The sequence below is a fragment of the Anastrepha obliqua genome, chromosome 1 (genome assembly GCF_027943255.1).
Source record: "Anastrepha obliqua isolate idAnaObli1 chromosome 1, idAnaObli1_1.0, whole genome shotgun sequence".
NCBI classification, from domain to species: domain Eukaryota; kingdom Metazoa; phylum Arthropoda; class Insecta; order Diptera; family Tephritidae; genus Anastrepha; species Anastrepha obliqua.
Window position 1 is genome coordinate 176,150,119 of NC_072892.1, and position 26,704 is coordinate 176,176,822.

Sequence of the window (26,704 nt, forward strand, 5' to 3'; positions counted from 1 at the left end):
AGTAATTTGATGTTGTATTCTCTCTAGAGCTTTCCACCAAACCACCGAGCCATCCGTCTTATACATCCACAATGTATACTTAGGTTGAATACCGGCTCGGTTTTATAACAAAAAGAAGTGCAAGATATAATGATGACTATTAGTTTATACTGTTGCTTAATTTTTATATTTTTAAACCTTGACAGGACAGCGCACAGAATTCTTTTTTTTTTTAGTAATATTGCTTAGTAGTAAATATCTTGCAGAAAAGCATCAATTCGGGAACGTTTTCCTAAGTTTCATAAAATTCGCAAAAACCAAACCAAGTGCATAATTTGAGCTTTGCTTAGAAGCATGGAAAAACTTTTTTCTTTTCTTTGTATTTTTTGATGCTGTTTCCCCATCTTTTCTCTGCTTTCGCTTCTGTCGTGCGGTCATATCAGTAATTTCCTTCACTTTTTTCTCTGCCTTTTTTTCTATAATATTCTCTGTCCTTAGCCCGTTTAATTTCTTTCTGCTCTTCAGTCATCTCATCCAAAAACTTTCTTTTTCTAGCATTTGCCTTTTCTCTTTGGCGCAAATAAGCTGCACCATCCTATTTAAGCTGTGTTTGAGATTTTTTTTTATTTTTTTCTTTATCAGGAGTTTCCATTATGCTGTAATTATAAAGAAACAAAATTTTAAAATAAATTTATTAAAAAATTGTAAATGATTTGCCCTTCATCATGTCCGGGAACGTTTCCGAAATGACCGTTCACGAAATGACGATTTCAAATATGAGTGCGCTTTGATTGGACGGCGGCCATCTTAAATGCGATCTGAGTTGTCAATAGGAAAATATGTGAGGTTACTTTGCTATTTCGTGCCGTAAATAAAATTTTATCAATAATTAAATGTAATAATTACGTTCACGAATTGACGGACTATTGATGTACGCTCTACGAATAATGAATTGAAAGGTACTTACCATTCAGATTTATTTTATTTGACGATAAATACTCTGACAGCCCGCTTTGTTATTGTTTTCTTCCTCGACTGACGTTAGACACCGAATGGCTGCGTTCACTTAAAATTATTTTTTATCTATTATCGATACGTTCACTGAAATGACTTTTGCGGTATCCTACACACTATACGGGACATTTTAATAGTTAAAAATAAATAGTCTTTGAGTATCCTTTCTAAAACTAAATTTTGTAGAAAAAATACGGTTTATTAAGTAATGAAATGTGTGACTTACCTTAAATTGTTATATTAAATTTTGGACTTGTTGCTGAAGATTGTACATTAGGACGCGTTCCCGAAATGATTATTTATGCATGTATATTGATTTTATTTAAAATTTGCTTCATTAATTAGTTATATTGTTTGATATACACACAAAACAGGTTAGTTGAAGTAATTTATTAATTTTTTTTCTCAAATAAGTCAAGATTTAAGACATTAAATTGCTAGCAAAGCCAATTCTGCCCCTTGGTGATTTTGAGCCACCCCATCTTCTTCCTTGCATACGTTTACAAGCAATTTCTGCTTTCTTTGCTTTCCTTTCGTCTTTTAATTTCCAGTTTAGTTTGGAGTTCAAAATTACCCCTAAGTACTTTGCATTGGCTGAAAATGAAAGAGCTTGTCTGTTAATATTTGGAAGCTTAAAGATTGGTACCTTATATCTGGTAGTAAAAAGCATGAGTTCTGTCAGTAGTGCCAGTAGTGAACTCGTATTTGATTTTGTAATCGAACATTTTTTTGCATTTTTCGAAAATTTTGGAGTTCGTTTTTGGCAACGAGTAAAAATTACCAGAGCTCTCTAAAACAAGTGTGGCATTCAAATAATTTTGTATATCTTTGCTAAGTCGAAAATAATCACATTGGGGTTGTGCTGTTGTAAAATATATTACCAAGTCCTTTGTTACTGCCCTGCTCTAAACAGAACTCGTTACAACTACCTGGCATCGGTATACTTTTCATCTTTGAAGGATTTGCTGACAAAAGTTGCCAAGACATGTAACACTACTAATCCTTACGGTATATGTGAGATCTATTCAGATCAGCCAAATATACCTGACTTAACATTGTACTCTAAACTTGCATGCTCATTCAGGGATTCCCTATACGATATCATTAACTTAATATTATTACTTCGAAACAAACAAATACTAATACAGACTTCCTAAAAAATTTGAGCGATTCTCGCATAACCTGTAATTGAGAATCATAAATATGGATAAATGTTTTGAAGATTACAGTTCTTTGAATTTAGTACTGGATTATGGAAAAAGTCTGTATTAAAAAGCGCATGTTGAGTTCATTATTTAAGGTATGTGCTTAGCGTAAGACATTTGTTTGGATTGACAAGCGTTAGGCAAAAATACTAGAGGCCAAAGCCAGACACTTGAGACCAAAGACGAAAGACCAGAGGCCAGATACTAGACTCCACATAACAGAGGTTAGAAAGTAGATCCCACAGGCAACAGAACGAAGATCACAGACTAGAGACCAGATACCAAAAACTAGAGGTCAAACACCTGAGGCCAGAGAACTGAGACCTAAGACCAGATATAAGACTCCATAGTTCGAAGGCTAGAGGCCAGATATCGGACACTAGACTTCACATATCAGTGGTTAGAAACCAGATGCCAGATACAGGAAAACGAAGATGACATATTGGAGACCAGATACAAGATTTCACACGCTAAAGATCAAAAACTAGAAGCCAAATACGAGAGGGCAAAGAACAGAGACTTAAGACCATATATAAGATTCTCGTTTTGAAGGCTAAAGGCTAGAGGCCAGGTCAGATACTAGACACTAGACTTCACAGACTAGAGGTCAGAAACCAGAGACAGGAGAACAAAGATTACAAACAAGAGACCAGCTACAAGAAGACCAAATACCATATAAAAGAATCCAATAACTATAGGCCAGAGACTAGAGAAAAAAACGGCATGCATATGTGAATCAAGAATTTTATTACCACTATTTTATTTCAAGTTATATTATAGAAAAATGTACTTATTAGAAGTAAAAACTTATTAATAAAAAGTCTTCAGAATATTCCATCAAAAAGTCGGGAGCCAAACCACAGCAAACTAATATACTTGCATTCATAGAATCGACAGTCCTATATTAATCTCCTAAATCATAAATTACATAAAGCTGAAAAATTCAACTTGTTGTTGTTTTATGAATCTAAAGCATGCACCAAGAATGAAAACTGGTTGGAAGCCCTAAATAGCAATTTTGGAAAATTTTTATAGACGAACGCAGACGTTTATTTAATTTATTTATTAATATTCACATGTTTTAATTTATTTTTTATATTCACATATTGCCTTACAAATTTGTTCTCTCATTTACTCAAACTAACAAGCATTTCTATTCTGTATTATTCTCCCTTTGCAGGAATTGGAGGCATATCCAAATGTTACCTATGTGTTTTGCACATTTTCGGAGACTAATGTACTCGTCACCCAAACCAGCTATCAAATCATTTTCTTCGCGTTCTCCTACCTGCTGCCATTGATGGCAATCAGTGGCCTGTATGTGCGCATGATTATGCGGCTGTGGCATCAGGGTAGCGGCGTTCAAATGTCTGTGAAATCGCAACGTGGCCGCAAACGTGTCACACGTCTGGTTGTGGTTGTTGTCGTGGCATTCGCCTCGCTATGGCTGCCAGTACAGGTGAGTAATGCTAAGAGCATAATTTATATAATATAAATAAAGCCACACGCATGCACACTAATAAATTTATATGTATGTAAGCCCTGCAGGGAAGAGGTGGAGTACTGAAAGTAGTTCACTTACAGCTCATACCTCAAATTTAGTACTAACTTCTAGTTCTAGGAAATGTTATAAAAAGCTTGCCAGGTCTAGTTTATGTACTTAAATTCTTGCTTCGAATTATAGAAAAAGGTTGTAAGGTGTACTTGAACTCATTTCTCTAATTTAGTAGGTACATCTTCGTTACTTTCAGAATATAAAGAAAAGTGTACTAAATCGAATATTTTGGACTTAGCACAAGTTCTCGAGTATAGAAAATTGGGTAAGTAGCCTATTAAATCTAAGCCTATGACTTGGTGGCCGCCGTAGCCGGGTGGGTTGGTGCACGACTACCATTCGGAATTCACAGAGAGAACGTCGGTTCGAATCTCGGTGAAAACACCAAAATTAAGAAAAACATTTTTCTAATAGCGGTCGCCCCTCGGCAGGCAATGACAAACCTCCGAGTATATTTCTGCCATAAAAACGCTCCTTATAAAAATATCTGCCCTTCGTAGTCGGCTTGAAACTGTAGGTCCCTCCATTTGTGGAACAACATTAAGACGAACACCACAAATACGAGGAGGAGCTCGGCCAAACACCCAAAAAAGGGTGTACGCGCCTAATATATATATATATTAGGGCGGGTCGATTTAAAATCGCTCATTGCTCTATGAAAATCGTATTCTAGGGATCAAAATAAGAAACTTTGCCGAAGGAACCATACCTCTAAAACGAATTCTGATGTCCCCCAATTTGGGTCGAACGAAAAATCCCACTTTGACCCATTTAGGGTGCTCCAGTCGAGTCCAAATGTATGACCGACCCCCACTAACTTTGGACGGCCGATCCACCCAGGCCAGTGGCACACCCCCTGGAACTCCCCTGGGGGGTTCCCCATACAATCATTTCAAAATATCACCATTTTTGGCCTTTACATGAGAAAAGAAACTAAAAAGTTCGACCCAAATTGGGGGACATCAGAATTCGTTTTAGAGGTATGGTTTCTTCGGCAAAGTTTCTTATTTTGATCCCTAGAATATAATTTTCATAGAGCAATGGGCGATTTTTTTGCCTCCCCACAAATCGACCCCGCCTAATATATATACATATATACATATATATATATACTGTGACTTTAGTACTTATTCTGGGAAATTGGAAATTGAATGAAAGCGAATAAGAAGTTAATTGCCAAATTATTTACCACTTTTATCTATAGAAAAAGGATATACAGCATGATTTATGACAACATGTAAATTTCGTACTAAATGTTTTTGCTTGTACATTCAGTACTAATCATCATCAAAAGACGGGAAAAAGTGAATTATAGGATATTGCTCGAATATATATACAGCTCCGAAATATGGAGAAAGAGTTTACAGGTATACTAGACATACTACGCTGAATTAAGTACTTGTCAGAAACTATAAAAAAGGTATTAGAAACTTACTAGATACATCCGGCTATTAAAAATGGGTTAAATTGTGATACTGGTTTTATCCATCGAATTTAGTACACAATTTAGTACAAAATGTAGTACAAAATTTAGTACTGAATTTAGTATAAAATTTAGTACTGAGTTTAGTACGAAACCAAGCAAAAGACAAAAACCAAGCAACATAATTTAATTTATTCAAAATTGGAAGAACTAGACCCGACTCTGCATTTTAGTACTAATTTCGAGTTACCGAAAAAAAGGCAATTAACCTATCGGATCTTATTTCTAGATCCGCAGTATCTAGAAAGTGTTTAAAGGTTTACTTGACATTATATCCCGAATTTAGAACTTGTCACGAACTATATAAGAGGAATTAGAATTTAGTACCCAATTTAGTACAGGATAAAGTAAACAGGGTAATTTAATTTAATAAAAATGGGGAAAAATATATCCGGCTCTGTAATTTAGTACTAATTGTGAATTACCGAAAAATAGGCAATTAAATTATTGGATCTCTTTTCTAGTTCCGCAGTATGGAGAAATATTTAAAAGCTATATATTTACAATTAAGTGCTGGTTTTGAGTTACTGAAAAAAATACAATTAGCCTATTGAATCTCACTTCTTGACCTTAGTGCTAGTTTCGGAATATGCAAAAAGCTGTTAAAGGCACATTAAATATGATATCCTAAATTTAGGATCAGTCACGGAATTCAAATGAAATGAGAAACGTACTACATTCTTTGTATCGAACTCAGTACTAATAACGACTATTAAAAGAGGCTCGAATTGTGTTCATAGTTATATCTTCCGAATATAGTACCAGTTGCAAAGTACAGAAAATACGACATTTAATTTGTTGAAAATGAAAAAAAATATAATACTGTAATTTGATACTAATTCGAATGCACTGCAAATAAGAAAAGCAACGCGTTCGATCATATTTCTTGAATTCGTTACTAGTGCTGTGGACAGCAGCTCACTAATTGAGGTCCCCATGTTTATATACTTAGGCTCCGTTATAACAGATACCGGAGAAGTTAATAATGACGTGCAGCAAAGAGTTAACTCGGCACGGTTAAAATGAAAAACTCTAATCGGGGTGCTGTGTGACCAAACAACGCCACTTCACCTAAAACCCAAAAACCGCCATGCCGTGGGAGCCAAATGCCGGCCTATAAAAAAGTCACACGGAGGCAAACGCAAAGCCAAATGGCAGAAATTAAAATATTGAGATGGTCAGCCTCGTTCACAATACTAGACAAAGTGTCTCATCGATTCATTCGTGGAAGTCTCAAAATCGGGCCGATTGAGCAAAAAATACAATAAAGCCGTTTTCAATGGTATGGGCATGTCCAGAGGAGGCCTGATTCAGATATGACAAAAAACGTGTTAAACATCGCCACGACGCTAAGGAAACCAAGTCGACTACAACATACATGGATGAAGCAAATAGAAATTGATATGAAACGTACGAATTTAAACACCAAGCCGAGCCAGGATCCAATAATCTGTAGATTACGTACTAGGAGAGCTCGTCCCAAGTGAAATAAGATAAAAGCGAAGAACAAAAATAATTAAAAAATATACTGAACGTTTACTAGGCCTCATTTCCTGAATTTAGTACTAATAATTATAATGACCTAGAAAACAAAGAAAAAGCTTGCTAGACATTAACTATTCAACTTAGTACTCTTTCCGGCTATTAAAACAGGCACTTAATTTCTATTAGATCTCAGTTTGGAATTTCGTACTTATTCAAATATATTGAAAATGTTGTACAAATTATCTTTGGAACTTAGTACTGGCTTAAAATTATTGAATATAGAAGAAAATACTTAGTGTAACCTACCTGTTTAATTTAGTACTAATTCTGAGGAATACAAAGAATTAAAAAACAAACAACTAAAATAAAAAACGCTTAGCTTCTTCTTCTGAATTTATTCTAGTTTAAAAGGACAGATAATATGATGTTTAGTTTGTTCAAAATTAAAAAAAAATAAATAATAATTTTATGACTGGAATTGGGTACCAACTCAAATATACTGCAAATAAATAATACATGCGCTAGATCAGATTTCTTGAATTTGGTACTAGTGCTGAAGAACAAAAAGAATTAGAAAACATACAGAACGCTTACTAAATCTTATTTACTAAATTTAACACTAATAGGGATCGAAGGAGCCATGAGAAGCGTACTACACATTATCTTTAGAACTTAGAACTCGTTCCGGCCATTAAAACAGGACCGAAATTTTGGCCTCCAAAATTTTTAAATATGGAAGAATATTCTTAGTATAACCTATCTGTTTAATTTAGTACTAGTTCTAAAGTAAAGAACACACGTAGTTTTCTGGAAAAGAGGAAAACTAAACGTCATCTAGCGAGTTTAGTACTAAATAGTTCAGATTTACCGAAGATAGGATATAGAAACGAAGAAAATTTTTTTGAAGAATTTAGTAATAAAAATTATTTAAAAAGTCACGAGAAGCGTGTGAGGCATTATCTATGGAATTTAGTACTCGTTCTGGTTATTAAAATAGGACCCAAATTTTTATCAAGTCTCATTTCTGCGATTTGGTGCTAATCCAAATATATTGAAAATGTTATAAAAATCACCTTTGGAAGTTAGTGCTCAGTTGAATTTAGTACAATACTAATTCTAAAGTGAAGAACATAATATACATAAATTATAATTCTGAAAAAAAGGGAAAAACTATACGTCACCTGTGGAGTTTAGTACTAGTTAAGAATTGCCAGAAGATAGGATGTAAATACGAAGAAAATTTCTTTTCAAGTATTTAGTACTAAAAACGGTTTAAAAAGTCACGAGAAGCGTACTAGGCATTATCTATTGAATTTAGTACTGGTTCTAGTTATTAAAACATGGCCCAAGTTTTTATCAAGTCTCATTTCTGGAATTGAGTACTAATTCAAATACATTGAAAATGAAATTAACCGGTCTGTTGATTTTAGTACTAGTTCTAAATTCAGGAAGATACATAATTCATTTTTCTGAAAAAAGGGGAAAAACTATATGTCATCTGTGGGCTTTAGTACTAGTTTAAAAGGTCCGAAAATAGGGTAGAAAAAAGAAATGTTCATACAATGAATTTAGTTCTTATTTCAAAGCTTCGCAAAAGAGGAGAAACCCATATGAAATTAAATCTCTCGAGTTTATTTCGTAGAAGAACCGCAGCAGAATCAAATTCATTAAAGACACACCATTTCTTCACTAAAGAGTTTCCTGCAGGGTATTTTTTGGCAAATGACTGTGTATTGACCAAATCTATGCATTAACGGGATGCATTTCTACCGAAATTGTGGCACAGTGATTGAGCAGCATTGTGCGCAAGTACACTCCAGTGTGTACGACTGCATATGAATGTCTGTGAGCATGTATGTATAAGCATTTATGTGTTTGTGTGCATAAAATAATTAAATACTTTCATATTTAAATGCTACGAATGTAGCTTTCAACCTCTACTGCGCTGTACTGCATGTACGTACATATAAATATATAAATGTGGTTGTATGTGTGTGTGAATGTGCATGCCAAAGCCGATTGCTGTTCACTGGCTACTGACTGTAGGCAGTCCAATTCATTAAGTGTCCTTTATTTCATTATAATTCCCCATTAATCCACTTTTAAATGCGCCTGTATATTTACACTACACTTCAATTTAATTCATTTTTTATTCTTTCCCCACCTCCACACTTCACCACTTCTGGTCGTCTGCTCATTATTCACTTTTCTCTTGTCTTCCTTTTTATTTTGCTTTTAATCAGCTGATTCTACTACTGAAAGCACTCGACATCTATCACTCGAATACGAAAATCAAACTTTTGCTGCAAGTCATGGCCCAAACACTGGCCTACATGAGCTCCTGCATAAATCCGGTGTTGTACGCCTTCCTCTCGGATAATTTTCGCAAGGCCTTCTATAAGGTGAGTAGCGTGAGATAAATTTATTGGAGTACTTGTCATCTAGCAAATATTTATTTATTCAAAAATATTAATTTATATAATTACAAATGAATGCATATATTTACACGCACACATATACTCGTACATGATTACATATTTTCACTTTTATTCATAAAAAAAAAAAAATTAAACTACCATAAAGTGCATCTCCCATCTCTTTGTGCACATAAATCCGAGTAAACAATTACATTTCCATTGAAAAGAGTTATCACCGGCAGTACTTACAATATCCGCTTTATTGTTATAAATTTCCCAAGTATTGTATAAATATTTTTGCGCCTCTTTACTGGGTCAGCATTTACTTTTGTTGAATTGATTGCATCCATTTTATTATTTCTTGTTCCGCCACTTCACTCTCCTCACTTCTCTGAAGCTGCCCTTAAATAAATCAAAGTATTACAGGTATTTGTTTGACACAACTATGCATGTAAAGGGTGATTCATTGAGGCATTTTTTTAAATTGCAAATAAAAAACACGAAATTTTTTTAGGACTGTAGTCAACATTTAAAAATGATCCCATTTTAAAATCTTCTTTTTTTCAATTAACGCGTGGCCAGCATACGACTACGCTTTTGCGAATAAGAAGAATACCGAAGCCTACACATAACCCCCCCAAAAAAGTCAAAGTTACATGATCTAGATAATGTTCTAAATCGTAAAGTCAGGCGCTCAGCAAAATAGTTGTTCAAAAAGTTCATTGTTTCTTACACTGTGTGGTAACGGGTCACTGGTGTGACGGGATTCCAGTTCATCAACCTCATTTTTAAAAAATTATGAACCGATGATTCCGCCCGCCGACCCATCAACTACACCACAGTTTTGCTTTCTGTACATAAAGGGTCTTTCAAAAGTGATGCCTTGATGGCAGTAGTGAACAATTCCTAGACGGTAACTTTCCTTAGATCAGCTTTCACATTTGTCAAGTAGGCCGATGTACAATTTTTACCATGGATACTTACACAAAAGAACAGCCTAACTAGACACCTGTCAGATAAAAAAACTTAAATACACTCACAAGGCAACTTGAAGCTCTTGTTAATGAACGAAGTACACAATATTTCCATTCATAGATGAACTGTACGCTAAATGGCCACATATGTGGACAAATTTTTTTTTTTTTTTGTAAAAATTACTATTTTCTATTTTCTTCTTATCTTACTGAATTGTTATAAAAGTAAGCTGAGTAACTCGTAATAAAATGAAAAATAAAATTAACGTTTTTTCACTTTAATAAAATCGTCCCTGAAGAGATTAATAACGGTACTGATGGCAAATCCCATCCCTTTCACCCGACTCAAAAGAACATCCACCACAGATGTCCTCTTTTAATGGGAAAAAATGAAATGGGTTGTACCACTGGGCGCATCCCATAAACGACTGAAATTCTCTAGCTGTTAGCAAAGTTATTCTACAAATATTGCTCAATGTTTTTTTCGCTGAAGTAGGAAAGGCTTAGTGAAATACGGTGCAGGGCTAGTTAACCGGGCGACAGCTTTTGGTAAGGAAAACCCCCGAGTCTGGTAAGGTAGAACCGGCTGCCATGGGAATGAAACATTTTGGATTTTGTACCGGGTTAAACTTGTACTTATCCAGAATAAACCACGACATACCAAACTTTTGCCCAATATATGAAGGTACGCCGCACGACGCTAACCATCTTTGCACATACCCCATCAAACCCACTCATCTAACACACCTCTCCCTCTGGACCCTACCTATCGAAACAGCAAGTTTCCTGGGCCTACCGTTAGATGACCTAGACGAAGACGACAAGTGATTTACACTACACTGACAGGGTTTATTATTGCTGTTATAACAACAACAACAAAAACGCTTAGTCAAAAATCGTAAATTCAAAACTTCATCAAGTAGTCATGTTTAACTGTCTGAGCTTCGCTCAAATTTTATTAATGATTTCTGTTATCCTTTTACTAAAAACAGAGAAAAAATCGAATCCTGAAACCAGTATTAAACAAAAGAGGGCGATTTAAACGTTGTAAGAGTCGGTAACCCTATACAATAGTACTATTTGATGTGTAGAAATGGCAACAGTTTTACTTATAAACAAAAACTATCGACGGGTTTTAAAGTTCTATATCTCAAATAAACCATAAAGGTAAAGGCAACGTTTCAAGTTATAACTTGACTTAAAACAGTTTTTGCTGATTCCAGACGTGGTTTTGCCACGATATCTCACAATTTCAAATAAAATGAATACTGCAAACTTTAAGGAGGCAACAAACTAAACACATACTGGTACAAATATTTTGTAAAGTTCGTGACTTCTTATTTTTCATAACCTATCATAAAAATACTATGGGACGACAGGTACTAAAATTTTTGTTTTTGCCATCTTGTTCCACTGCGTTATAGCTCAAATACATACCACTAACGCAGGACAGACAGAGTTGTTTACTCTAAACCAAATTGAACTTACTAGAGTTTTTGGCATCAAATCAACTAAATCGTTTTTTTATTTACTCCCCTACTCTTTGTGTTAATTATGAACGACATTAGAGATTGCGGCCGCCGTAGTCGAATGGGTTGGTGCGTGACTATTCGAAGCACGTAAGTTCAAAATGTTGTTGTTCTTACAGCGGTCGCCCCTCGGCAGGTAATGGCAAATTTCCGGGAGTATTTCTGTTACGAAAAAGCTCTCCGCCATTCGGAGTCGGCTTAAAACTGTGGGTCCCTTCATTTGTGGAACAACATCAAGATGCACGCCTCTCTCTTTTCTTGAATAATGTCAAATGAATTTGTCAAAAAACTATATATTTTTTTTTGCTGGAATGTTGGTACAACTGTGCTCTATAGTTTCGCAAAGTTTGAACCTGATCTATCAATTAGCTTGTTTTTGGCATTTAATTATATCAATCAACCGCAAGTGTGCTCTACTATTTTCACAGGATTTTGTAAGCCGAATAGTTGAAAATGTTGCAAAGAGCTTATGGCGGCTTTATTATAAACACGGCTCTACGAGTGGTATAAAGCTTTCTCAGAAGGCCGAGTAGTCGTGGAAGATTTGCCCCCATCTGGTCGCCCATCGATCCGTCTTCAACGGATGAAAACGTCGACAAAGTCAAGAAAATGGCGCTGGAAAACCATCATTTAAGTTTGAGTGAGGTGGCTCGTGACCTTAGCGTGTCTCAAGAATCAATTCGCAACATTTTACACCACCAATTGGACATGAACTTCTTTCAAAAAGTTCATAGGAAGACGTGCTTGAGCAAGTGGAATCAGACCCAAAGTTTATCCAGTGCATCATAACACGTAGTTAGACGTGGTTATATAAGTTTGACATGCAAACCAATCAACAGGCGGCTGAATGGCGCTATCCACATGAGCCGAAACCCAAAAAACCATATCAAAGTCGGTTAAAAGTGAAAGTCATGCTATTCGTTTTCTTTGATTATCATGATGTTGTGCCCTCGCAATTCATTCCAAATGGTTCTACGGTAAATAAAGAATATTATTTGGAAGTCATGCGACGTTTGATAGAGAATATGCGTGGGAAACGGTCCCATTTCTGGAGAGAAAATTCATTGCTCTTGCACCATGATAACGCACCACCGCATAAGGCTCTTAGTATGAATACTTTTTTGACCAAAAACTCTACAAATATCATCGATTAACCACCGTATTCACCGGATTTAACCCCTTGTGACTTTTTCCTTTTCCCAAAACTTAAATTGCCACTCCGCGGAAGCCGCTTGAGTCGATTGAGGTCATTAAAAAGAATTTCATGAAGGAGCTCAAGAAGATCTCTTCAAACGCGTTTAAAAGGTGATTTGAGGACTGGACTAATAGTTGGCATATTTGAATTACATCGAATGGAGCCTGTTTTGAGGGCGACAAAAAAAATGTTGATGATTAAACAATTATTTTGCATTTTATTGAACAATTCCCGGTACTTTTTTGACAAAATGTACATGCCAGGCCTGCAGTATTTTGTATTTTTCAGAGAAAAATTTTGGAAAACTGATTGTATGTCTCATTTGTTACTTAAATTTATGTTTGCTGTCTTAAATATGAAGAAAAGTGGCATTCATATTTGGTATTAATGGGCTTTTACGCCAAAAAAAACTCCTTGGTTGCGCGCATACTTACACACACATCTGTTTATGTATGTATATATGTATGTATGTATTATACACCAAAGATTATGCGGTCATCGAACATCGAATATGCGTTTATTTTCGTAAATACCGAGAGATTTTTTTTAAATTTTTTCCATAAAAAATGAGTATGTGTTTGTGTGTGCGTGTGCACATTTGAATACTCCAACTCATTTCGACTATTTATATCCCATTATTCTCCCACAAGTCCAAATTAGCAAAATTTTCTGATTGATGTATCGCATTCGCACTATCTCTTAACATTTTTAATTGATGTGTGTTCTGCGCTAAATAAATAATGTGTGGCGAAATGTTTACCGCACACACACACACACATAAATTAAATTGAATTGTTCTTGCTTCATCGCCACCCACGAGTTGTCGCTATTAGGCACCCAACTGCGCCCACCCACAGCAGGCGGTCAAACGATGCGCGCAAAGAATTGCGAAAAATAAAAAAAATAAACAAAAATTAATCAAAACAAATAGCAATAATAACAATAAATTACAAATAAAAATATTGCACTCGAAAACTATATTTAATACTTGAACGAAATATTGAATATTTTTTCCGAAATCATGAATGACAAACAGCTACGCGGAGGCATGTACAGTATGCGCTGAAACTAATCAATTAGTTTGGTTTTATGACTCTAGGTTTTTAATGTTTCTGTATTTAATTAGAACGATGCGTTGAAGCTACTTGTTTTGCTGATGAAGAAGTCTAGACTACTGCAAATTGAAAGTTCATAATAATTTTGTTTGTTTTGTGAGTAATTTCGACACGATTATGATTTGTTGGTTTTGCCCACGGGGAGTGGGCTGATAGCTGTGAGGACTCCCTAGAAGACCTAGTCAGTACAGGGTGTGCGGACACTGCAGATCTCGAACCTAGAGGAGATATTGAGCCATGCTCCAAAAGGTAAGCCATCTTGTGGTACCATGGTTAAGAACGATATTCAGAGGATGCCTGAGGTTCAGCTACGTTTATTTCAAAAGCAGGAAAAAGCAACCCAAAAGAATACAGGCCCATTAGTTTGACTTCATTTCTCCTGAAAACGTTAGAGAAGATTCTAGATACATACATTAGAGACACAATTGCGCCGGACGAATTATTCAAGGCGCAGCATGCTTACACTAAAGGCAGATCCACTGAAACTGCACTTCACTCACTTGTACTAAACATAGAAAAGGCGTTAGAATATAAGGAGTATGCTCTAGGAGTATTTCTAGATATATCAGGTGCCTTTAACAACGTGACAAAAGATGCTATTTGAAATAGGATAGAGTCACTTAATGTGCAATCCGCGGTTTATCTATGGATAAGGCAGCTATTAGCTAGCAGAAAGATAAGAGCGGAGTGGAACGATGCGAGCGTCACGAAATATGCATGCAGAGGTACTCCGCAAGGTGGGGTACTATCGCCGCTATTATGGTTACTTGTAGCAAATGAAATTCTTAAGAAACTTGACATTGGACCCAACTGCATCAAAATATTGGCCCCAATTTAGTAAATTTTTTGGCCAAATTGATGACTTTTTTTTGTGTTCTGGCACCGCTTGGGTCATATATTATTATTTATTTATTCATTAATGTCTAATAAAATTCAGAACAGACATTTCAGGTATAGACACAGAACTAAAGGGCGATTTTTTAAGAGCTGTAGGAAAGTTTTGCAAAAAAATACACCTGAAATTCTGAAAAATGCATGAAATTTGTATTTAAATTTTTATTAAGAAGCTGAAAAAATCCAATTTTTAGATTGTTAAATTCAAAAGCGCGCCATTTGGTCAATTTTTTCTGCTCTTTTTTTGTTCTAGTACGGGACATAGCTTCAGTCATACTGATTAATAATTTTTTCGGTTTTTGTGTTTCAGATAACGAGAAGAGCCAAAATATACAATAAAAGAAGTTAAATAAAAATCCAAAAAAATTTAAATACTAAAAAAAAATTCCTGAAAATACCCTAAATTTTCGAGCTCTAGACCACCGGCACCCCTTAAGCATCCATCTTCTTAGCGGCTTGATAACTGATAGAAAAAAGCATGCCTTAATTCTTAAGGAGCTACTTAATTCGCCGGCTACTTTACAACTTAACTCTTTTGGCTTTCGTCACTGCGATAACTTGATTACTTCCTTGGAATGACTGAACGACTACTGACTATTTAACGATCGATAATGTTGCCACCTTTTTACATGTAAATATGTCTAATCTAACTTTAAATTTAAATTTAATTTTCTCATATTCAGGCACTGGACATACCCCAGTAGCCTAATTTCAAGCAAAAGCAGCAATGAGGGCAGCAGTGAAAGGACTTAAATTAGCAGAAAAATCTGTGGTATTAATTTTTTCCACACTTTATGTAAATTTCTTGCAGCAACCTTGAACCGTCGCTGTTTTCGCGCCTAAAAGATAGTGTCGGGAGTGGAAGAATAACGAAAAGGAATTAAAAGAAAAAATCACATTAAATTGGGTATTTCTTTTGAAGCGCAGCGTCTTGCGGTTTGGCACAAAGTAACGGGCGCGTGAATGCCTTTTTCGCCTTTTTCGTATTTTTTGTTTGTTTTTATTTGCTATTTTTGGTGTTGTTGTTGACTTTGTATTGTTTCTTTTTTTATTTCACAACAAATTAAATGCAAATTCTTTGGCAACTCCAGCAAACAATCATCTGCCCGCCCACCCCTCCCCTCCCATTACATAGTCGCTCAAGTGTTTCGGCCAAGTTTTCAAACTCAAACTCAACACTTAACAGTTTTATTTCGTTTCACATTAATTTCTGGTCACAATCTCGCGGGGCTCAGTAAATATGTAATAGCGGGGCTATGCTGTGGTTGCCGTACCCAAGGACCGGTTCTACTCGGCCAAAAGATGTTTATTACAGTACAGTTGCCTAGTTTTAATCCCATTATTCGCCAAACGTACGCTACCTACTTTCCTTTATTGCTCATTTTATGTGGACTCTTTTTTTTTTGCATTTCATTTTGCCTTCGCTTTGTGTGTCATTGAGAAAATTTTATTTTTATTTCAATTTTTTTTTTATATATTTTTTTTTACTTTTTTGTATTAATTTCCCGCCATTTTATACTCTTTTGTTGCCTTCCTTCGAACCTTGGGCATATTTCGTATGCTTTTAATTACTTTTAGTGCACACTTTTAGGCTCTAAAGCCTAGGCATGCAGACAATTGGCCATTCCTTGCTTTCGACTGCTTTTACTGACATTTACCGAAAGTGTTCCTCAGTCACTTTTTCGCTTTTTTGCTTTATTTTTATTTTGTTTTTGTTGTTATTGTTGTCGTTGGTTGCTCTGCAATCTCAACTCACTTCGTCTTAATTGTCATTTTTGGTTTGCCTATTTTCAATCAATTCTATTTAATTTTCATTTACTCGAAACCAAATTAAACACTTAGCTGATTTTAAGTGGAAATGTTCAAACCGTAAGCATACTTTTAGGGGCACGAACTTTTAACGCATCATTTGAAAATTTTACTTGCTACACAAATTTCTTGAAATTCATTGCACATACACATTTCTTTAAATTTTATTGTAATGCCTACAAATATATCGACAGCAAACCCCACTTTCACACAGCTCCTCTCTCCTCTCACTTCGTAAGCTTCCTTTCCGTAATTGCTGTGTTTGTCAAGTAATTAAAAGCAAATTAATTACTTTTAATTATTTTCAGTTATCAAGCGCATATAATAGCATTTTTATTTTCTTGTTTTCTATTTCTTTTCCAATTTCCTTTCCCACTTGCGCACTCACACATATGCAGCTACTCATATACGGTTTACAATGACAAATACATCCAAATTTGTTCACACCGGCCCATAACTTTTTTCTAGCATCTTCCCTTAACCTTTACATCAATCCACACGCTTTCATTTGAATAAATTTGTCTGTCAGTCGTATTATAAATTTAGTTACACCCACACAGCGAAAAATGAATCGTCTGCTAGTCACTCACATGGCTGACAATAATGTGACATCAGTGGCCATTACTGTCGTCAAGTGTCCTCGGCCGGTGAAGCTGAGCGCGGTGGCGAGTTGTTGGTTGCGCGTTTGCTAATTGATGCTGAAATGTCGTGCTGTCAGCCAACTTTAGTGTCATTTAATTGGTATTTTAGTACTCTTATTCTTTTCCTTGAAGTGCGCTTTTCTACTTTTTTCCATTTTTGTATGTCAAAAACTAGTCACACTTTTTCTCTTCATTGTACGGCGCGGAAAAGGTCAGTTATGGGAAATACTATGGCTGAGGAAAATTTGCGCTTCATCTTGTCATCATTAACTCACATTTGCTCTTTAGTCAAAAAAGATTTGTTTTTTATTTAAAATTGAATGACTTCCACGAGGTGCAAAGATGGGAACTTTAACAGATGTCTTAACTGTAGTATTATTTTTTAAATGTAGGCTAGTAGTTATACATAAAAAAATTGGTACGAGGGGTGCCTTTTATGTGTCGGGATTAGAGAACAAAAACAAATTTTAATCATCGAAAATCACTTTATTGTTTTTCAAAATATTCTCCATGAAGATCTATATACTTTTGCATGCGTTTGAACCAATTATCGAAGCACTTTTGCCACTCTGAATGAGGTACCTCCAAAACATGCATTCTGAATGCCGCAACCACTTCTTCAGGTGTCGAAAAACGTTGACCTCTGGGTTTGTTTTTTAAGAAAAAGAAGTCATTCGGTGCCAAGTCAGGACTATACGGCGATGACCCATTAATTCGATGTTTTGGGTGCTCAAAAATGCAGTTGTTGTGTGAGAGCTCGCATTGTCCTGGTGAAGAGTGATCCGTCTTTGGCGATTGGTTTTCCTAATTTCTTGGAAGACAACTGGCAAACAAATGGTTGTGTACCACTCAGAATTTACTGTTCTGCATTGTTCTAGTGGTACGGTTGCGACATGTCCAGTTTTTCCGAAAAAACAGGCGACCATTTGCTTGGAAGTGCTTCGTGCGCGAACAACTTTTGTAGGATTTGGCTCATCTTGAAACACCCATACAGTCGACTGCTGTTTACTTTCGGGCTAATGCGCGTAAATCAATGATTCATCACCTGTCACGATGTCATAGACGTGTTTCGAAGACCCGCGATCGTATTTTTTGAGCATTTCCATCGACCAATCTTCACGAGTCTTTTTTTGAGCGATTGACAAATTGTGTGGGATCCAACGCGAACAAATTTTTTTGACAGTCAAATGTTTATGCAATATTGAATGTATGCTGGTTCCACTAATGCCTAAGATTGTCTCAATCTCACGATAGGTCACATGACGATCTTGCAATATCAGTTCGCGAACAGCATCAATGGTTTTCGGAACAACAACTGATTTTGGACGACCTTCACGAAATTCGTCTTGGAGTGAAGTACGACCACGATTGAATTCACCATACCATCGATAAGCACTGGTCCCTGATGGAGCTTCATCGCCAAAAAATGAATTAAGTTCATCCATGCAATGTTGCTGAGTTAATCCTCGTCGAAAGTTGTAAAAAATAATCGCACGAAAATGTTCACGATTTAATTCCATTTTTGGACCGAGATGAATCTTTTAAGATACTGTAAACAACACAAATAGCGCTGGTATTTCAAAAAGTTCTGAGTACGTAAAAGCCAAAAAATGTCAAACTTTGCGATACAGCTGTCAGTTGCCAGATTGCAACACCAGGGTTGCCAAATCCCGACATATAAGAGGCACCCCTCTAAGCTATATTTTATTGTAATTGTGTAAAAGTTTAAAGAGTTTTGTGAGTTTTAAGATTTATTTTTTTTTTACGTGTACGTTTTATTTTCCGGCATTGTGCGTTCAAATTGACGAAGTAATGCCGTCATCCTTCGTCTTATCAGATTCAAAGTACTATTCGTCAGAAGTATCACTATCCAACTTTTCATCACTAGATCGCTTAACCTTCGTGTGCAGGATAAAATATAAAATATTTAAAAAGAGTGCTGGTTCCTCTTACAGGCACATTGAGAGACTGAATCGAAGAACTGAAACTCGCTCTGACTTTACCGGCGTCTCACATCGTAAGTTTACATTATAAGGCTGATAAGACTTCATCGCTCATGATCCCTAATGTCTTTGAATGAAAACGTGGCTCTTTTACTATACCTATGCGTATCTTTCGCTCAGAACGACAGACGCCGCAACCTTGCGGCAAGGAACTAATTTGGGTGGCTATATGCCTATACGCGTCCGGAGCGATAAAACAGCTTGGCCGGCTATATACCGACACTCGTCTCCAAAGGGTTAAAAATAAAATAAAAGTAGCCAGAACTATTCAAAATGTTGATGTGCTATAGGAAAAAATTGTCCGGAAAGCCGTACGGGAAAGTCCTCCTAGACACTTAAGAACATTCTTATTTAGGTCGTTTCTGATATATTCGATTGTATAACATAAAACTTGACCCAAAATAGACTTTAGAGATATTCGATTGCAAGGATAATTAAAAGATTTTTTTTTCAAGGTGTTAGTTCAAGGTCCCAATTTTTTACTAGTTGTTTCTTACTTAAATCATTCAAGATAAAAAGAATTTATATGGAACTTTCTTTGCAAGTTATTTTATAAATTAGCAGGATCCCGGCACCCACTTGACATCGTTGTTTCGCGAGATAGTGCGCGCTGGGAGTTTCATTCCATTCTTTAAGCGCTGTGTGGAAAATGGCACTGTCTTGTTGCAACCATATACCGTCCATATGTGATCTAATTCAGGCCATAAAAAGGTTGTTATGAAGTTTGAGTTAAGGACGTTCACCAAAACAGCATAACCGCCATTATTTTCGAAGAACAACGACCCAATGACTGCGCCAGCCCAAAGACAGCACCAAACTGTGAGTCGTTGTGGGTGCTCTTTTTTTCTGTCGAATGACTTGTAGATTTTCAGTACCCCCAATGTGTTAGTTTTAATTGGTCAAAAAGTACGCCTCATCGCTCATTACACAGTATGCAAAATGCAATTTTTTCAGTGAAAGTGTTTTTTTTTCCATAAAACTTTTTTGTATGGCTTTGTATGACGTTGTTCAGCTGAGTGTGGCTTCATAATTAAGCTTGCCAAAGCCAGTAGTACCAATTGTCTGGAAAAATAATATATCACAAAGAAGTATTTCCGAGGACCTGCATCACTCTGAAATCGTCATTCATATGTATTTATGTGAGCAGCGTTAAATGTGAATGTGGTAGTCAGGCGAAGAAACATCAAATCAGTTCATTGTCATTGGAAAGCAAGAAAAATCAAGGCACTCAATTTAGCTAATATGAGCAACTAAATATAATAATTTTGCTATTATTTGCTCTTTTTTATTGCTGTTTAGTACATAAGCGAACCCTTTCAATATTAACACTCGATACCAGCTAAAAATAAAATAAAATAAAATAAAATCATTAAAATCGTCTCAAAAGGGCTGAAAGACAAAAGCCGCGTTTCACAAGAATAATAGTAAATAATCGCTCCGAAAGAAAATTTAACGAGATGTGGCAATTAAATCGCGACAATTTAGCTACAACTTGGAAACTGTCAACAAAACAAGTACCAGGAATTTTTCAATAAAATGCAAAATAATTCCTAATCATCAAAATTTATGTTGACGCCTTCAAAATAGGCTCCATTCGAAGCAACGATTATTCCAGTCATCAAAGCAGCTTTTGAACTCATTTGAAGAAGCCTTCTTTGGATCTTTCAGCGAATTCTTTCTAATGACCTCTATCGACTCAGGCGGCATCCGCGGAGTAGCAATTTAAGTTTTGGAAAAAGGAAAAAGTCACAGCGGCTAAATCCGATGAATACGGTGGTTTTTCGATGATATTTGTCGAGTTTTTGGTCAGAAAAGAATTCACAATATGAGACTTGTGAGACGGTACGTTATCATGGTGCAAGATCCATGAGTTTTCTTTCAACAAATTGGGTCGTTTCTTACACACATTCTCTCTCAAACGTCGCATAAGTTCCAAATAACATTTTCTATTTAGTTATCACACTCGTCATAGACTTTTTGCAACATTTTCAATGATTCGACACACGAAATCTCGTTCAAAACACAAAATTTAAAACGAATTTTTTGTTCGATGTTTTTATCCTTAGTGAAAATCGCAGAGCACACGTGCGGTTGATTGATATAATTAAATGCCAAAACAAGCTAATCGACAGATCCAGCTCAAACTCTACGAGGAGGACAGTTGTACCAACATTTGACGGACCTATCTGGCAACCCTGTATCTCTTGACAGAGACGTCAGATTGCTTAATGACATACCGCGTTGGAAGCATCAGTTCAAGCAGATTTTTACCATGGAACAGTACACACCACGCGAGCGCTTTCAAATTGTTGAAATTTACATTCAACAAAAGAAGTCAATTGTGAAAACTCAACGTGCGTATAAAAAATTAAATAATGTGAAAAGTGCGCCTTCAAAAACACCATTAGATGTTTGTATGAAAGGTTTTTGACTGGTGATGATCTTTCTAATCCAAAGAGGCCAAATCAAAACCGACCAAGGCGTCGCAAAGGACATCCCGAAATCGCCGTTCTCAGCAGTTGGGCATTGCTCGGACCACTTTACAACGAATTATCCGCATTGATTTACATTTATTCCCGTATAAGATTCAATTGACGCAAATATTGTTGCCTGCGGACAAGCCTCGTCGATTGGAATGGGCCCAAAGAGTCATCGAAATCCGTCGGGCCCGTCGAATATAGGCAACCCTGTATGTGTAACGCGCGCTTTTTAAATGAACAATTCGCAATATGTTTTTGACAAAATGTATATATGGAAAGAAAGGAGCTTTCTTTAGCTCCAGCCAATATATTCTTAGTTATCTTAGTCCATTTTTCTCTAGGATTTGTGCATTTTTCGAAAGTGGTTTTTTCTTAGTAGTGACGTGGAATTGGGTAACTGGTTGAGTATAAATCCGAGAGCCACAATCAAAGTCAGCAGTCACAGGAAACGGGAAGGGAGCGACTAAGGAAAACCAAGGCTGATAGCAAAATGTATTGTTTTTTTTCGATACCCACGGCATCACTCATCGAGTTAATGATCTTGCCACATATACAGTAACCGAACAGTGCTATGGTGGCATGCTGAAGTAGCTTTCGGCCATATCGAGAACGTCTGGTGCTTGCAGCCAAATAGTGTGCCGGAATGTTTATTATGCAGTTTTTGGCACATTTTTTGGCGAAAAAAGACATTCCAACGTTTCCGCACTCGCTCTATAGCTCTAATACTCATGCGATTGTTAGCTGTTCTTCACGAAGCAGACATTGATTGTTCATCCTTATTATGGAGCATTTATTTTCATATCCCTATTAGACCTCCATGCAACCCTTACCCATTCCATCTTAATTTGCTTAACACGAATTATGCGCGTAATGCTGCTATTGCCCGCGCGCTAAGAGAACTCAATGGGATCTCGAGTTCTATTCCACTTGACTTTTCGGTGTCAAAGACTGAATTTTATGAATTTCTCAACTCTTTTTTTAAATTTATTTATTTACCAATCTGTAGTAATTTAAGCTCATGTTATCTCTAAGAGGTCGGTAAAAAACTATAACTATTTATTTTTAGACTTAAAATAAACGAAATAAGAAGTGCCTGAAAAGAGCGCGTTGTAACCGCAAAACTTAACTGATACTCTCGTATATGACATTGAAAACACTTTCAAGCTCGGGGAATGCAGAAAAGAGCCAACATCTGGTGGTGAGCGGACAAGCTCTTACTAGCCACACACAAAAAGTAATAGTGTTTTGAGGTACATGCCACCGTTGGTAATTATAGCTTTGAAGTTGTAAAGTTTGGTTTACCTATGTTCTACGTTGGTCTCTGCCTACAATTGAAATGCAGAGGCGCCTCCCAACTCTCTATAACTCTCACATTATGCACGTTCCCTTACATAGCGCAGAAAGGTGGATAATGTCTAACATAAAATATATGAAAATGATTTTAGAGCATTCAAGGCAACTGCTTTTCACAAAGACACCCTAGGTCCTGTTAACTAAAAAAAAAAATAAATAATTGGCTTCTGTTAGGTGTTTGGCCGAGCTCCTCCTCCTATTTGTGGTGTGCGTCTTGATGTTGTTCCACAAATGGAGGGACCTACAGTTTCAACCCGACTCCGAACGGCAGATATTTTTATGAGGAGCTTTTTCATGGCAGAAATACACTCGGAGGTTTGCCATTGCCTGCCGAGGGGCGACCGCTATTAGAAAAATGTTTTTATTAATTTTGCTTTCACCGAGATTCGAACCAGCGACCTCTCAGTGAATTCCGAATGGTGATCACGCACCAACCCATTCGGCTACGGCGGCCGCCAGGTCCTGTTAACTAGCGTGTCTAATATTTTATATTACCCCAACTACATATAAGTCAAGAAATAAATTTAAAAAAAATCACCAAATCTATTGCCCCTTCCGCGTGAGCGACGGACAGTGAAAAGAGTACAGCTTTTAAATGGTGCGGATATGTAGAACTAAACTCATAAAAAGACTCCCATTGCGCTAGCTTTGGCATGTCGTAGATACGGATGAAGTTCATTTAACTCGCTATCTTTTAGATGGACAGAAAAAGTTTAGGAATTCAAAGCAAAACGCAGTTTCATCCGGACTTGTCTCTTGATACAAGTAATTAGAGGAATTTCGAAAAGACAAAATCAACAGAAATCGATAAATGATTATAGTTAACTGTTCTGCATTATGAAAAAATTGTTCAATGTTCAATGTTTCTGTACGTAATCAGCGTAATGGCAATATTTTATGTAGGAATTATGTTGAAGTCACCTAAGTTGTTTTATGATGTCGAAAGTTCAAAGCTCACAAATGTGTATGGGCATACTCGTAATATATTTTGCTCATTTATTTCTCATTAGGCTGACGGGCTCTTTGTAAGTGTATTTTTAAAAAACTTGCTATACATGTAACTATGTAAAGAAACTGCTATAAATAAATAGATGAAAAATCGCTCATTTAACCTTATTTTTACGGATTTGCAACTCGTTTAGAACTAGTTACCTTTTGACTAGTCCACATTTATTTACATGAAAACAAACTACATATAGTATAAATATACCATTTTTTTGTCGTGTTTACAACTAGTGTAGAACTAGTTACTTTTAGACTAGTCAGCATTTATCCGCAATGAAAAGAAACTATATATAGTATATATAACTAACAACTCGTTTCTACAACCGTATTTTTACGTGTTTGTAACTAGTGCAAACCTAGTTACTCTAAGACTAGTCCACCCTTATCAAAATAGCACTTGTTTTGAACTGTAAATTTATAACACTAGTTCAAGTTTTACATGCAGCGTACATTATGCAACATATGTACATACATACAGTCGGCGTCAAAATAAAGTGTACACACTTTTTGACATTTTTTGGCTATTTATTTTTTTTATTTTAATTATTTTTTTATAAAACTATAGTTTATAATATATCCGAAATTATATAACTCAAAGTTTCAAACTTTGTACAAAATTTATAAAAATTCACTAATCGTCTCAATAAAATTTGAATAAAATACAAAATTTGGCTACGATGGATCACTTTATAGCTTTGGAGCGAAACCTGCTAAGTCACAAAAGTTGTTTTTTGAAGTTAAAAGTTCAAGGCTCATAGTTCATATTGTAGTTATGTACGTGCAAACTCCTATTATATTTTCCTCATTTATTTCACAGCCTTTTTGTTAGTTTATTTTTAAATAACTTGGCATACACAAAACTATGTGAAGAACCTACTTATAAATGAGTAAATAAACAATCGTTCATATAACATTATTTTAACGTGATTGTAACTAGTAAAGACCTAGTTACTTTGGGACTAGCCCGCATTTATCTGCATGTAAAGAAACTAAATATGGTATAAATAACTGAAAACTCGTTCATACAACCACATTTTTAGGTGTTTACAACTAGTGCAGAACTAGTTACTTTTGTACTAGTCCACATTTATCCACATGTAAAAAACCTACGTATAGTAGAAAGAAATAAAAACCCATTTATACTACCGGGCAGAACTAGTTACCTTTGTACCAGTCCACTTTTATCCACATGTAAAAAAACTATACATAGTATAATGAAATAAAAACTCATTCATACTACCGTATTTCTACGTGTTTGCAACTAGTGCAGAACTAGTTACTTTCAGCCTAGTCCACATTTATCAAAGTATCACTAGTTGTGAACTGCAAATTTACTCACTAGTTAAGATTTTACGTGCAGCGTTCATTACGAAGCATAAATGTGTATATATATACACATATGCATATGTATGTATGTATGTATGTATGCATGCATTTATAAATAAATTTTATTGCTGCCGCTGTTGTTGCCATAATTTATTCCTCTGCCTGCGTATTCGTGCGCATTAAATGTATGTGTGTGCTGGCTGCCCGCCTTGTGACACATCATTAATCAACTATAACGGCACCGGAAGTGGCGAGTACGCACACAAAAGCTCAAATGTAGCCGTAAAATTTCGTTAATCGTGCGCACTTAGCAACAACAACAAATATTAAGACAAAAGTAAAATAAAATAGACAAAATCATTTAATGTGCAACATTCATTTTATTTATGAAAAACATTTACTTAATATTCTTATTCACTACAATGCTTCCTCTTCTTCTTGCAGGCCGTTCATTGCAAGGAGAGATATCAGAATTACTCATCAGATTTGCCACCTCCAAGGCGTACATCCTGTGGCCGCACATCGACCACAGGCTTGTGAGCTACCGACAACAATAAGCGCTGCTGGTCAACGGACTGCGAATAGGGGCGAGAAATATGCGAAGAGCTGATAGGAGGAACGACAGTGCGTATAAGTAACAAACCAAGTTCATGAACAGAGAGAGACAGAGCGGCAGCTTAAAGGTAGTGGAAGTTAAATTCAGCCAGCCTCCTAATGGCAAGTGTTATGATAAATTATGCCGCTTAACGCAGTTACGCTCCGCTCATGATGCTGTTTGCTGTGCAGCAACGATTTTGGTTACAGAAATAAACAAAATTTGGTGGCAACAAACAATTGAATAAATGGCTTAGACTAAAATAAATAATACGCGTAACTCGAATGCGCGTGGCAAAAACTTGAAAGCATACAAAACATTAGCCCTAGCAATCATTTTAAGACAACAGATAATGAGCAATGACGCAATATGAATTGTTGAAGAGACGGGAATTGGTAAAAAAAAAAACAAAATGAAGCTCTTTACGCAAAATACCACCACCTTCACTTGTCACACTTCTCCTTCACGGGTTACTGCCTTCGGAGAAACAAGCCGAAGGCAACAAAAGTTTAGAGCAGCAGCTAATTATTACCGGACACGTGCCTTTAATTAATGCTCCGATTCCCTAAAAAGAAAGGAAGCGCGAAAAAAGAGCCCCAGCTGAAAATTGCGTGGATGCGGCTACGACACGCTTAAAGCCTGTCAGC

The 26,704-nt window shown here is 36.1% G+C and overlaps 1 protein-coding gene across 1 annotated transcript in view; it reads left to right on the forward strand.

Annotated features, from left to right (window-relative positions):
* The window catches only part of LOC129235459 (allatostatin-A receptor), a 47,271-nt gene extending 21,027 nt beyond the window's left edge, over window positions 1-26,244 (forward strand). Inside the window, exons 2-4 of the mRNA XM_054869312.1 lie at window positions 3,379-3,657; window positions 8,965-9,123; window positions 25,907-26,244. Coding sequence (XP_054725287.1) covers window positions 3,379-3,657; window positions 8,965-9,123; window positions 25,907-26,002 — 534 coding nt within the window. The 3' untranslated portion in view covers window positions 26,003-26,244. The remainder of the gene's footprint in view (window positions 1-3,378; window positions 3,658-8,964; window positions 9,124-25,906) is intronic.
* The last annotated feature ends 460 nt before the right edge of the window (window positions 26,245-26,704 follow it).